Genomic DNA, 14,892 nt, shown 5'->3' with positions numbered 1-14,892 from the left:
TCCTAGGTTAATTATTTCTGGGAGTCAAAAGCCTTATTTGACTCAAGAATTAGTCACACCAATTTAAGTTATGAATTCTAATTCATAATACTTATGCTTCCAACATTGCATCTTCCCCAAAATTGTATAAATTGCATTAACCTCTAAGATTTTCAACCAAGACTCAAAATAATGTGATTGTTACTTAAGCTATTTCAAGATTCATGATGCTAACGATTTTAATATCAAATATTTGCTAGTAATCAATTCAAAAGAAGGAATCTAACAACAATTGATAACTTTAATTTCGGAAGAATGTGTATTGCATAACTAAGAATTAAAGAAGAATTCATGCAATTAATTTGATCAAGATTAATATCATCTTTATCCAAGAAATTCAAGAATCATGCATCAAAATCTAATCGGAAGAACTAAAATTCTCATGTAAGTTGAAAAATTAAACCCAATACCCTTTTTCTTACCTTAGCCTAAAAGATCCGTGAAAAATTCAGTAAGAATTAAGTAAGAAATATGACAGAACCTTGAGAAGAAATTGAGGTTGAGAGAGAATTTGTACAAAATTGAAGTGAAGATGAAGAGAAATGGATGAATTTGATATTAATTTTTGGAAGAAAAATGAATATTCAAAGAAAATAATTGAAGTAACCGTTTATAAGATTCGAACCAGCAACATCAAGGACGAGCATGTGTTTTCTTCGACGGAACGACTCAAGATTTCGTAAACTTTCAATTAGTTACGATTTTGTTGAATTGTTCTCGTATCGGAGTCTATTTTCTTAATTGTAAGACTCGTGTCCTAAGTAAAAAGTACTTTTAAGAAGAAGCCATTATGGTGATAGGCGTTTCGAATGACAAAGTGCGTTGAGGAAAATTTTTGTTGAACCTCATTAATGCAAAGAGTTGGGCATTTTGGGTGTTACTTTGTAAAAACACAAGCGAAAGAGTTAGAAAAATTCAGAAAAATTTCCTAATCATGATTCGATAGTGGACTATGTGGTGTTTAAGCTAAGCATGACTAGGAAGGATATTAAGCTCACATGTGAAAAGCACCAAGTAGGAGCTAGCAAGTTAAGGAGAGCTCAAGGATGACAACTAATTGTAAGTATAAATAGAAGTGAAAGGTCTAAAGAAAAGAATGTTACTATGAAATTTACTAAGAAAAATTACTCAACTGTTGTCTTGTCGAGGAAGTTATTAAGCTCGAAGAAGAAGACTTGGAGTTGAGCGTTTAGAGGAAGGAACTTAGCTGTAGTGATTGATTTTTCTAAAAGGAAGAACGAAGTTTTGAAAGTTTTCTTTCTACCTAAGTCTTATATTGTTATATTATATAATGCATGTTCAATGTTTATGAGGAAGCACATTTGTTGAAAGAAAGAGTTACTAAGTTAAAGTTTTCATGTTTTTTTTTACGAATGTATAAGTTTTATGTATGCAAGTAAACTATTAGTTTTATTTCTCAAATAAGCTAGTTTTTATATACCCATAATGTCACGGAAACCATGGGATGAAACAACTACAGGGTAGTAAGAAGTTGGCCAATGCATTGAAAGGAGCGTATTGAGTTAACAACTTGAGCAACGAAAAATGAACTAGAAAATTCTTCAAGGTATGTTGTTGATAATGTGGTCATCATAGTAGTTTGTTGGGATTTATGTCCTAAAATTCATAGATTATAAATATAATCCATTGACCGTTATTAATAAAGTGTTATTGTGATAATTTCATATGTTATTGATTATATTATTAGTTTTGTCTTAATAACCCAAATCCAATAAAATAACAACAAAAGATGTTTGAGGACTCTTGAACAGTATGTAGAGGCATATAGAGATCAATGTTCGAGATCAACTTAAAGGGTCTATAGTATAGGGATAAGGTTGGGTACCTTATCCTAGTAACACTATGGATACAATTCACTTTGTATTTGATACAAATACAATGATCCAACTAGCTCGTTCGTGTAGGTCACATGCGAGTAAAGGTATCCTATGCAATGAGTTTGTATAAGACAAGATCATGAAATAATAACCACTAGATGTAACTCTGTTAACTAGTCAGGTTTCTATTTCATTAGAATAACTTAGGTAACTTAGTCTTAATCCTGAGTGTATTATGAACTTCTGTTCGCGAGGAATTGTTCTTTGATTTGTACGGGTGAGACTGGCCAGATTGTTGACTCAATATGCTTATAATTTTTGGGACAAGACCAAATGGGGAGCTGAGAACATAGCTACACACGATGAAATTTACTCATTTCCTACTTTAGGGTAAGTAGATGGGTATTCCCTTAAATAGTGTCTCTGAGATGTGAACAAAGAGCACTACTCTTTCTATGGCACGATAGGGGTTTCTACTTATTGGTTGAACCATAAACAGGTTGTTCATTAAAGGAACACTAGTATTTAAGGACTAGATGTAACTTAGAGGTAAAATGGTAATTTGACCTAGTTGGCGTTATGAACACTCGTGAAGGACTAACTTACTGTTATTGGTCTATATCCGTGGATACATAAATATATCTACAATGAGAAGAGTTTAACTGTGAGTCTTTAGTGAAGTGTACACACAACTAACAAATATTGATTAATATGGTTAATGAGTTTAGATAATTAATCTCATATCATTGTAGCTTCTCATCTATAGATTCATTAGGTCCATTTCTAGCTCGTAAAAGGTAATAAGATTTATTTATATTGGTTGTAATTTGAAATGGTCAAATTTACTTTGGGAATTAGTATAATGTCTATACATTATAATATAAAGTTTATATTTTAATTAAATTTTATTTTATAAATTTAATTTTGGATATGATTCAAAATTAATTTATGAGAGAGAAAATATTTGAATGAATTCAAATATTAATTTAATGTGAATTGGATTCATATTAAAATTATTGGTTATGAGAAATTTATATTTGAATATTATTCAAATATTAAGATAAATATCAAATATTTAATTTAGTTATTAATTAATTGGAGAATTAATTAATATTTTAGTTTAATTTTATTTAATTGAATTTGATTTAATTAATTAATATAAAAGTGTAAGATATTAGAGTGATATTAATTAAATATGATTTAAATAAAATATTAATTAACTATGATTTAATTAATTGTTAATTGTTAATTAATTAGTTGATTTTAAAACTCTATTTATTTAATATTTTTAAATTAATAAAATTTTATGATTCTCTCTTACTCTATTTCCTACTCCATGAAGAAAAGAGAGTTATAAATATGTGGAAGAAACATAATTTTTCTTAATAAAAAATAGAACTAATGATTTTACTTTTTTGAAAAATAGTTTCTCTCTAAATTTTTTTTCATCCCAACTGGATGATTTTCATAAACCAATCTCATCCTAAAAGATAGGAAGGTCTCCGACTGGTGGTGTTCCCAAATTTGGAGGTTTAATAGATTCAGAGATGTCAAACTACATAAGTTTTTTTTTTGTCTAATATATAATTAGAAGAAGTTTAGCCTTTAAGTTATAATAATAAAATTAGTTTTATATTATTTTGCCAATGTATTGGTATTTGGGATTTCCAAATTAATTTGAAGAATGATTATGTAAAATCTCTTGCTGTCTAGGACTTTTATCCCTTCAGTCTATGCGTGAGAATGCTCATATTTTTTGCAAAAGGAATAAGAAAGACTAATGTGTGTTTTATGTTTTGAATGGGGCATTTTATGCCTATTTATGAAAATAAATTTACGTGATTGAGTGCCCAAAAAGGATTTCTAAAATTCCACTCACTAAGTATTTGACTTATGATTTTAAGTTTCCATTCCCCAAGTAACAAGGCGTGGAGGTCAAGTTAAGAAAGGTAAGACTTTTAGCTAGGCGTTAAAGGCGTTTAGCTAGGTGTTCTGAATGTGCATCAGAAGGATACTCCACTAGATGTTGGAAGCCTTTTATTTTAGTTTTTAGTACTCAACAAAGCATTTACTAAGTATTGGAACACATGTTGTTAAATAAATAAGAGAAAGTTGCTTTTATTATCATGGGTTGTGGATTTTGTTATAACTATTTATGTTAAGTCTCAAGTTAAGCATTAAGTTTGAGGTTAAGGGTTAAGCTTGAGCGTTCTGGCATTTCATTTTGAGCTATAAAGGCTACTCAACTCGCGTTTGCGTCTTGGAACGCAAAAGTCAAAACGCGTTGTGGGGTGGAGTGTGACAATAATCTCTATAAAATATGAAATTAATGAATATATGCCTGCATAAGGATAAAATTAAGTATGAATTGTACTATCTATTCTAGTCCTAACAAAAACAAAGAAGGTAATCGAGTGATAATCAAACAACAATCACATAGCAATTACATTACACATGCAAAAGTCAATGAATCATGAGGACATTTTTTATTTTTCAATTTCAATGTTCATTTAAACTGGATTGGATTGATCGATTTTTCCATTTTTGCAAAATTTCATATTGCTCGACTATGGATTTAGTTTTTCTTTTAACTTTTTTGTCATTCTTGCCCATGCCCCCTGTTAATTTTGCACTGGGACTTATGGTTTGATAATATCAATGTCTTATAATTATTTCTAATGATTTTTTTATTTTTTACATAATTAAATTATATTTAAACTTTAGATATAAGCGAAAATGTTAAAAAAATGATTATTAAACAAGTTATGTTTATGGTTTTTTTTTTCAAGAAACAATAAATAAAAATAGTTACCAAATATATTCAAGTTTCTAGTTGTTAAAATTTAATAAACATGAAACAGGAAATTAGAAATAAAGAATCACAAACGAGAACGTTATCAAATAGGCCTTTAGGATTCCATCATATGTCCTAAGGTGGGATGATAGTTGGGATGACTCTCGTGGTGGTCTACATCTCGTTCGTGATCAACTTCAACATCAATCAAAAGATAGTTCGAGCTTGAAAGGTGAGTTTATCAAAATCTCTATTTCTTCCCTTTTCTAAAGCATGTAATCCATAAAATTAAGAGCAATTAGAGAATTTTAATTCAATCCGCTTGTGCTAGCATGTCTTTTTATCCTTTAGAGTATGTTTGGGGTAGGAATTTAGGGGGAAAAGGAAAAGGAAATTGGGCCAAACCGTGTTGGCCCAAGGCCCAAGGGTTATGATCCTAATCCCCATTTAATCCTACTTCTCCTATTGTTTTTCCCCCATTTTCTTCTGATTTTTGTTTGATTTTCGTTTGATTTTCTTCCCTTTTCCTCTAATTATCTTTCTAATTTTCCATTGTCTTCTTCCTTTTCCTCCTCACTGTAAACTGAAAATGAAAGGAAATGTATTTCCTTCCCTCCCATTTTCGACGATATACAAGTTCTGTTCGTCTTCAATTTTTGCCTTACTTTTTTCGATTTTATGTTCCTACCGATGAAACCTATTTTTTTTGTGACGGTTGCATTTTGATGCTACCTTCGAAACGGTTCTCATCCTCTCTTCGATGCATTTCGTTGATTGATTGCCACACAAACGTGTGTTACCTCCGAAACGTTTCTCATCCTCTCTCCATCTTTCCATATGTTTGATTTGCCAATGAAACCTACCTTGCCGCTCCTCAACCCTTGTCGGTTTGAGAACGAGTTCACTGCTCTTTTGTTTCGACCAAACGTCCATTAATGTCACAGATGCTACACTAATATGTTGAACGAAAGTCAAGTAGGGGCACGATGGAGCATGGTAGGGGTCGTCGGTCAACACTGAAGGTATGTGTGGCAAATGATGAGTAAATTGGTGGTCACTCCCTGATGCTTTTTTCATGTTTGTACATTTTTTTGGGTCTACAATACATTTGTTTTTCCATTGCCAGTGATGAGTTTAATGTTGGACACTCTCTGAAGTATGAAAACTTTGGTTCAATTTTTTTTTTTTTTCCAATGGTTCGTTCATCAATTTGTTTTGGTGTTCCTGACTCTATGTTCCTCACATGTATGATTTTGGTTTGCCTCCCTATGTGATCCATTTTGTCTTGCACCCCCATTCCATGTTATGTTTACTGCATCTAAATGAATTTTGTGATTCATTCCATTTGTTTATTGCCTTATTATTATTTAAACAAACCTGTTTCACTTGTTTTTTTTTGTTTCACTCCGTGTTCCTCATGTTCCTCACATATATGGATTTGTTTCACTTGTTTTTTTTTTTGTTTCCATGGTTGCATTAAATTATGGTTACTGCCTCTTGGTTTATGATAACACTACACTGTCTATTCTTCTAGCATCCTATTTTTATGTCAACAATGTGATGCCATTTTAGCCACTGTATCAAATTCTTTATAACCCATTGTTTTGTCACCATGTCTCCCTTGCTCTTTTGAATGATATCGGTTTTCTGACTCTCTTTGCTTGCTTTGCTTTTACATATGATGTAATCGAGTCCACCACACGAATTTCTATGGCAAATGCATTCTTCTTGAATGCCTTTGCAGGAATTTCTTAACTCTGAGGCTACTTTCTTTCCCTTTCTTTATGTATTAATGCTTATGTTATTTATTGTACAGTTACATGAATTTGTAAGGTTCTTTTTGCGGTTAAGGTATGTTTAGTACACATATTTAGTTCCTTTTACATTACGTAATGCAATTTTTTTGTGTGTGTATTTTCAGGTTGTCGCACTTATACCATTCGTAAAGGAGGTACTACGGCTATAAACCTCATTCATTTATCAAGCCGATCTATTTGTGGTCTAGTTAATTGAATTTTGTAATAAATTCATTTGTTTCCTTCGTCTTAATGTTTGTTTATTAAACGCTTGCTATACGTCATTATGTAAACCGTAATTTCCTTACTATATTGAATAATAGTTTTGTTTATTGATTAATTTGCATATTACACAAACCATGTCTCTACTATTGCACTATCATTTTCATTCATCAGCTACTGTTCTAATAAAAAAAATCGAGGTCACGTGTAGTTGTTTTGACATTTCGAACAACCTATACATAAAACAATTTTTTAGGATTCTTACTAAGTTGCGATGGTTGCAAAAAAAAAAAAAAAAAAAAAAAAAAATCCCTTAAACTTCATAAACTAATTGTGTTTTCATAACCGATATAGAAATTAAACACAATAGGGAGACAAAAATCAAGGTTAGGTGAACGGTTAGAACCTCAATAGAGTTTTTTACAAGTTATTAAAATGTTATAAATTATAGGTTTTTCATTCTTTTTTACGTAAAACAATAATCACTTTTTAGGATTCTTAGTAAGTTACCTAAAATCAATGAACACAAAAGTCATTTGAAAAACTATTTTTAATCAAGAGACTATTATTTTCCAATTGCATATACGTCAAGGAAAAATGAAATGAAATGGGTCTGAACGTAACAATTTTGGGTACATAAGAAGAATATTTGAAAATGTATGGAAATAAAAAATTGGTTTATTATAATTACATAAATTAATATTGTTTATTTTTTTTTAAAATCTATGATATTTTTTAATTCATATATTAATATTCCTTATTTAAATAAAAAAATTTATCCTAAATCCATTAACATAATCTTTGCCCCAAATGCGTATTATCATAATACTACACTCGTATCACTTTCACCAAACATATGTTATAATAATAATACAACAATAATCCTTCCTCAAACACATTGTAATAATACTATAGTAATAATCATTTCTCCAAACACATATTATTATAACACTACTATCATGATCATTTCCAAACATATGCTATCATAATACTACATTTCATATTCCTTTCCCAACACACGTTACCATAACACTATAAAAATAATATTCTATTATCATAACACTAGAATTATCGTAATCCTATTTCCATAACTCTTTACCTGTCCAGACACATTGTTAGTGTTTTTGTTGTGCATTTGTGTGCACTTCAATTTCACATTAGAAGTAAGCAAGTTTGATGGAAGTTTTAGGTCATTTTCTTTAATTTAGCCCATCAAAATAATAATGGCAAAAAGAAGATGCAGGAGAGAGAGAGAGAAAGCGATGGGAAAAAAGAGGGTAATGCGAGTGGGAGCCTAGAAATGAGGCAGCGAAGAGGAAGGCACTCGGTGGGGGAGCGCTGCTACTGCCAACTGCTACACAACAACACAATCTCTGTCTCACACTCACACTCACACTCCCAACAGGCAAGCAGCAGCACCACCAACAATCCCATCCCTTCTAAAATTTCAAAATCAAAGAGCGATGTCTTCATCATCAAGAACTGTCCCAAACGGGGTCCACCCTCGCTACAATCCCAGATCCTCCTCCTCCTCCGCCACTTTCAAAGGCTGCTGCTGCTGCCTCTTCCTCCTTTTCTCCTTCCTCGCCCTCTTAGTCCTCGCCATCGTCCTCGTTGTCGTCCTCGCCCTCAAACCCAAGAAACCCCAATTCGATCTCCAGCAAGTGAAGGTCCAGTACGTGGGCATAACCAATCCCAATCCCACCACCGCCTCTCTTTCCCTCAACATTCGGATGATTTTCACAGCTGTTAACCCTAATAAAGTTGGAATCAAGTACGAGGAATCCCGGTTCACGGTCATGTACAGAGGAATTCCACTTGGGAGAGCCTCCGTTCCGGGATTCTTTCAAGACCCTCACAGCCAGCGCCAGGTGGATGCCACCATCGCTGTGGATCGCGTTAATCTCCTTCAAGCTGACGCTGCCGATTTGATCCGTGACGCCTCCTTGAACGACCGTGTTGAGCTGAGAATACTCGGTGATGTTGCTGCTAAGATCCGCCTCTTGTCCTTCAATTCCCCCGGCGTTCAGGTACTTCTCATCTCTACTTTCTCTCTGCTTTTTTAGGAACTTCCATGTAATTTCCTCATTTCACGCATATCCTTCTCTTGGTTCCTTTTCTTTCTTTTTTAATCAACTCTTCGAAATTAATTTTAATGCTCTTTTCCTTAATTCTAAATGCACAATTATGAGTAAAAACTAGAAAACCCTTAGGTGGTCATCCTACATTGAAAATTTTCCCCTATGGAAACTCGTTTTATTTAATATGGTACTAGAGCACTGTAATTCCAAAATGCAACAACAGAAACAATTCAAGAAGATTGAACTCGAAACTCACTGACCTTGAGGGATCTTTGCTAATTAGTTTTCCCAAGTTCAAAAAAGAAACAAAAAGTGTTGTCAAAAACCTCCTTGGGAGATAACCTTTGAATTTTATGGTTGTATTCGTTGTTTTTTTTTTAGCAAAAACTCTTTTTCTATTTTGTCCTTCTTAAGTGGGTATACTTGGGAGTTAAGGATTTGGATGGATCTGATATGGACCGTCTGATTGGTGTATTTCATTGTTTTTGTTGTTTTAAAATTTCAGAGAACTTTTGTGTATATATTCATATATACATATTTCAGAACTTTTTTTATTTTGGTTAGGGACAGAAATTGAGTTGCAAAAGGATTTTTGTTTATAATTGGATGAGTATATAAATGAAGAAAGTCGAAAAATAGAGGGAAAGCGACAACAGTAGTTTGCATCCTTTTCTTTCGTTTTTGCTTTACTTTCACGCCCATTTTTCCGAACGCACTATCACTTATTTATTTTTCCTAATTGTTTCAAGTTAAAGATATCCGATTAGCTTCCACTGAATATCGCTTCTATTGGATCCAGACATTGGGTTCAAATTGTTTTGTGAATAATATAAAACTGAAGACTGATGTATGTTTTAGGTGCATTTTTTAGTTCCAGTTTTTGGTTTTTAAAAAATAGAACAAAAAAAACACCCAAAAGTATAAATAACAACAATCTCGTCTAAACCTACAACGATAAATAACAAAAGTACCCCGTAATTAAGAATTTACACACATACAAAAACAATCTCGTATCCTTGTATCCAGTCTAATGACCTTGTACTCCGTCTAAACGATCTTGGTACATTATATTTCCTTTTATCCAATTTAAATGATCTTATAGTCTTGTACCCAATCTAATCAATCTTTTAGCGGTAGTGGTCTATTTGTAGTAAAAAAAAAAAATAATAACGGTCATTGATAATAAAAAAAGAATAAGAAAATAATATTGTGTTTATGAGAAAAATGACTTTAAAGGTGAGAGAGAAAACGAATAATGAATAAATTATGAAACACGTTTTTTATTTTATTATATGGGTCATAAATATTTTTAATTTTATTCGATACTTAAATTAACTTTTATAATATTGTAATTTTATCTTGAAGATTTGATTTTTATTTTTAGATTTTAAATTTCACTTCTAACTTTAATTTTTAACTGAATACTCAGATTTTAATCTTTAAGAACTGTGAATTGAATTTTTAATTTAATTTTAATTACCAATGAAAAAGAGTAAAATAATTTTTTTATATATATAGATATTGACATTCAAAACAAGAACTAGGAGTTTAGTGAAAATTCGAGTTTAAAATTGTAAATAGAAAATTGAAAGAAACTAAATTTTCCAAGGATAAAATTATAACAGTTTGAAAACTCCCTTAAACTGAAACAAAAGTGGATTTTTAAACTAACATTTAGAAACTTATGAATCAAATGGTAATTAAAGTTAAAACCCAAGGATAAAATAGATAATGTTTATCTTTTGCTTTTTGGACATAGGAGCTTAATTTTTTACATTGTAATTGGATGAAAGGTTAAAGTATTATCTCAATCGTAACACCCAAGGGATTGTGTCGAATAATTTTAGAAAAAGAAAATGTTTTTCATGTATTTTTATTTAAATATTCTTTTAAAAATTCCTTATTTTGGAACATTTTTTTTAAAGTGTTTTTATGTGAAAGTGTGTTTGATTTATTTTATGTTTAAAGTGTTTTTATATTTTCAAATTATAAAAAAAGATTTTTTTTTTTTTTTTTTTTTTGTGGAGGTGGTCGTCAACAGTATTGTAAAGTGGTAACAAGAAGTTGGTGACAATAGTCGGTCTAAAGTTAGTCGACAGTAGTCATCGAAAAACAGTTGATGGCAATTGGTTAGTAATGGTCATTGAAAAATGGTCGACAAAAGTTGATTGACAATACTCACCAAAAAACAAGTCGATAGGCAATGGTCACCGAGCACGATCAACAAATGTAAGCCGATAATGGTTACCAAACAACAGTCGAAAAAAGTTGGTCGACAAAGGTCACTGAAAAATGGTCGCCAATAGTTAGTTAGCAATTGTTATTGAAAAATGATCGATGAAAGTTGGCTGACAATGGTCATAAAAAATGGTCGATGAAAGTTGACCCATGATGTTCATAATGCTCGTCGAAAAGCGGTTGGCTAAAGTTAGCTGACAACAGTCATCGAACAACAGTGGACGAATGTTGGGTGACAATGTTATTGAAAATCTGTCTACAAAAATTGGTTGATAACAATCACCGATATATGCAAATGAATGTTCACCTACAACAGCCGTCGAAAATTGGTCGTCAATAATAAAGGGTTGATGAAAGTTGGCCGACAACGATCATTGAAAAATGGTTGACGAAAGTTGACCCGCAAGATCATCAAAGAACGGTCGAAAAATGTTGGTTAACAACAATCATTGAAAAACTATCAACAAAAATTTATCGACAACAGTCACCAATTAACAATGGATAAATGTTCACTAGCAACAGTCACCAAGAAATAGTTGATAAAGGTTGGTCGACAACAATTACCAAAAATTGGTCAACAAAGTTGACCAACAATTGTAACTAATTTTTTTTTAATGAAACTTAGCTGGTAACAATTACTAAAAAATAGTCGACAAAAGTTGGTTAGCAATGGTCACTAAAAAGTGGTCAACAAAAGTTGTTAGGCAACAGATACCAAAAAACAGTCAATGAAAGTTGGCTGACAATGGTACCCAAAACGATCAACAAAAGTTTGATGAAAGTTAGCCGACAACGCTCATCGTAAAATAGTCGACGGAAGTTGGCTAGCAATAATCACTAAAAAATGGTCCACGAAAGTTGTCGACAATGAATTGACGAAAGTTGGTTGACAACTGTTACCAAAAAATGTTTGACAAAAGTTGGTCTACCATGATTGTCTAAACATAGTCGACAAAGGATGACTGATGGCAATGTCAGAAAACGAAGATCGATGGTTGACGGAAGTAGCTGTCAGAGGTTGACCAACAACTATCATCGGGAAACAATTGTCGAATATTAGCAAAGACGATCATAAAAAAATGGTAGCCAAAAAATTGACGGACAACGACCACTTAAAAGTAGTTATCGAAGGTTGACCCACAGTGACAACGAAAAATAATAGTACACGAAAGTTGATTGTTAGCGGTTGGCGATGGTCGATGATGATTGATTGTATTCCAACAAAAATAATCAGATTACGGTCATAAAAAGATGCCGTCAAAAGTTTGTTGACAACGGTTGTTGAAAAACAAGGACAAAAGAATGAGTGGAGGTCGTTGTAAAACAATCACTGGAAGTTGACAGGTGGTGGACATAAAAAATTGTTCTTTAGAAGTTGGTCGACAATGATTGAAAGAAATTGTTGGTGGTTGACGAAAAAACAGTAGACGAAACTTGACCATCATAGTTGATGAAGAACTGTACCCAGAAAACAATGACTAGAGGTTCGTCCATGACGGTCAACCGTGGTCGATAGTTGTTTTGCTATGGTTGCTAAAAAACAGTCACCCGAAGCTTGGCCGGTGACAATTATTGGAAAGCAGTAGTCGAATGTTGGGTAGAAGTGGTTGTGGGAAAAACGTTAGACGAATGTTGACGATCACGTGAAAAACGATGCTTGAAGGTTTACTGACGACAGTTGTTAGATACAGTGATTGAACGTTGTCCAACAATAGTCAACGAAGATGGTTGTCAAAGGTTGGCTGGCAAGGATAGCTAAAGATGACGATTAGGGTGTTTTGTACAATTAGAGAAATTAACTTTTCTAAAAATTGATTTGGAGTGTTTATTCTAAACCACGCTAACTCATTCTTTTTAAAATTTATTTTAGATAGATTCCATTATTTAAAAAAGAAAACTTATATTTTAATTTAATCTCTATAAAATGTAATTGGAACGCACCTTAAATTTCTTTATAGATTAATTTAGGTGTTACAGTCAGTTTGAGACGATTTTTAGAGCAACATTATAATTCAGTTTGAGATGATTTTTAGAGCAACATTATAATTATAATTCTAGAGGTCATTTCAAATGATCTAATTTAAGTGCTTCAAGATTTACACAGAGAATCATCTTTACATTGCTGATCCCACCAAAATAAATTGTAAGAATCACAGTTTAGAAATTTTAGATTAATGTATGTATTTGTTGATGTTGCATCTAGTGTGTGTGTATATATATATAATACTTAAAAGGAAAAACAAGAAGTGAGAGAAGCAATGCTGACAGCTAGTTTTGAAAGTCTAAAGTTGCATTATGTATGATGAAAGGAACTTTCGGATCGTTCCTACCCCCCCCATGTGACTTTTGAATCAAATCTCTCTTCCCACCTCATTTCCTATTCCTTTAACCATAATATTACTATATTATATTGTTTATAATATCACATTCAATTATTTACATTGCTCTTTTCTTTTTGGGAAACTGTATAGGTTTCAGTTGATTGTGCAATTGTGATTAGTCCAAGAAAGCAGTCTCTCACATACAAGCAATGTGGTTTTGATGGCTTAAATGTATGACACGCCCCTTCTCTCTCTCATTTTAGATTCAAAATCATTAGTCTCATTCATTAGTTTCGTCTTTGGATTATTTCAATTTGATTCCTAAATACTTGATCAATTACCTGGAAATTGGGGACTAAATTGAATTCATCGATTTTTTTTGGAAAGACGAAACTAATAAATGGATAACATTGAGAAACGATTTATACAGAATGTAATTTCTTGAGAGAGACTGGAAGAAAATGTAAAAACAATTTATTTTTTCTATTGAGAATATTAACATCCGAAGATGTGAAAAATCAAATTTATAAATGGATTAGGATCGTCTATGCTAAATCTACCTCTTAATGAAATGTATTGAAAACGTGAGAATAGGAAATGTATGATGTGGTTTTTAAACTTCGAACTCTTTAAGAAATTGATATTAAAACGAATAAGATACTTTTTATTTAGTAACGTTGATGTTTTATTTACTTCAACCCTACAAAACTTTCCTTTTTTTTTTTTTGCCATGTGGTGCATTGACGGAGTAACGTGATGCATATCAGTCCATGCATCAAGTGGGGGAAATGACAAACTTTACTAGAAAAAGAAATGTTTATAAGCGATTTACTGAAATTGATTTACACCATAATGATTTGGCATGTTGGGGATTGATTTTAACGAAACTCACTTCTAAGTAAGTTCTTAATCATTCAACATCAATTTTGATAACATCAATATTGCATTTAAAGTGTTAAATTAACATTAAATTTATTTTGTCTAATTGAAGACGTTTCAAGTAAATTTAAGAATAACAAAAGTGGTTTAAAGATAATCTATTATCGTTATTGTAAGATTACTACTATCTATCTAGAACGAAAAGTCCATATCGTTAGTATATGAATAACAATCGATCTATCATTTCCTTCCATCTATCGTCTAGATTTTACACTTTTACATATCCCATAATTTGTTCCCACTATTCTTTAATGTTTTCTTAATCTCCATTCTTTTATTTGTCAATCTAGAAAGGAAAGTTATCCCTAGATAAATTAGGGGTGGTGGAGTGAATAGAGATATAAAAGTGCAATGTGTAAAATAAACTGCAACCCGAGAATGTAACATATGATGGAATGTTTTATGTTTTTTGGCATAAGAGGGATAAGAGGATTCCTCTGTAGTTCCAATCATTGGTTTCCGTTAATTGGACATGCAATTGATTTATGCGTGCATTGAGTGTTTAACTAGCTAAGAATGAATAGAACGAATGCCTTAACTATTAGTTAAAAATTAAGCAAATCCTAACTAAACTACACATCTTAAGTTCTATCAGGTCCGAAAAGCAATCACATGAGACTCTAA

The 14,892-nt window shown here is 31.9% G+C and overlaps 1 protein-coding gene and 1 long non-coding RNA gene across 2 annotated transcripts; both read left to right on the top strand.

Moving 5' to 3' along the window:
- Positions 1 to 5,183: 5,183 nt before the first annotated feature.
- LOC116405042 lies at positions 5,184 to 6,807 on the top strand. Its single transcript, XR_004218104.1, has 2 exons — positions 5,184 to 5,693; positions 6,593 to 6,807. It is a non-coding gene; the product is annotated as an uncharacterized LOC116405042 (long non-coding RNA).
- Positions 6,808 to 7,795: 988 nt separating this feature from the next.
- LOC101207234 lies at positions 7,796 to 13,856 on the top strand. Its single transcript, XM_004139757.3, has 2 exons — positions 7,796 to 8,719; positions 13,480 to 13,856. The coding sequence occupies exons 1-2, from the start codon at positions 8,153 to 8,155 to the stop codon at positions 13,564 to 13,566; spliced, it is 654 nt and encodes a 217-aa protein (XP_004139805.1). The 5' UTR covers positions 7,796 to 8,152; the 3' UTR covers positions 13,567 to 13,856.
- The last annotated feature ends 1,036 nt before the right edge of the window (positions 13,857 to 14,892 follow it).

Source organism: Cucumis sativus, chromosome 7, assembly GCF_000004075.3.
Source record: "Cucumis sativus cultivar 9930 chromosome 7, Cucumber_9930_V3, whole genome shotgun sequence".
NCBI classification, from domain to species: domain Eukaryota; kingdom Viridiplantae; phylum Streptophyta; class Magnoliopsida; order Cucurbitales; family Cucurbitaceae; genus Cucumis; species Cucumis sativus.
This window is presented reverse-complemented; position numbering and strand designations above follow the sequence as displayed.

Excerpts from the sequence above, each read along its gene's own strand:
- LOC101207234 (XM_004139757.3), top strand. The coding sequence starts at position 8,153 with ATGTCTTCATCATCAAGAACTGTCCCAAACGGGGTCCACCCTCGCTAC. Across the intron at positions 8,720-13,479 it reads TCAATTCCCCCGGCGTTCAG|GTTTCAGTTGATTGTGCAAT; the intron begins GTACTTCTCATC and ends GAAACTGTATAG.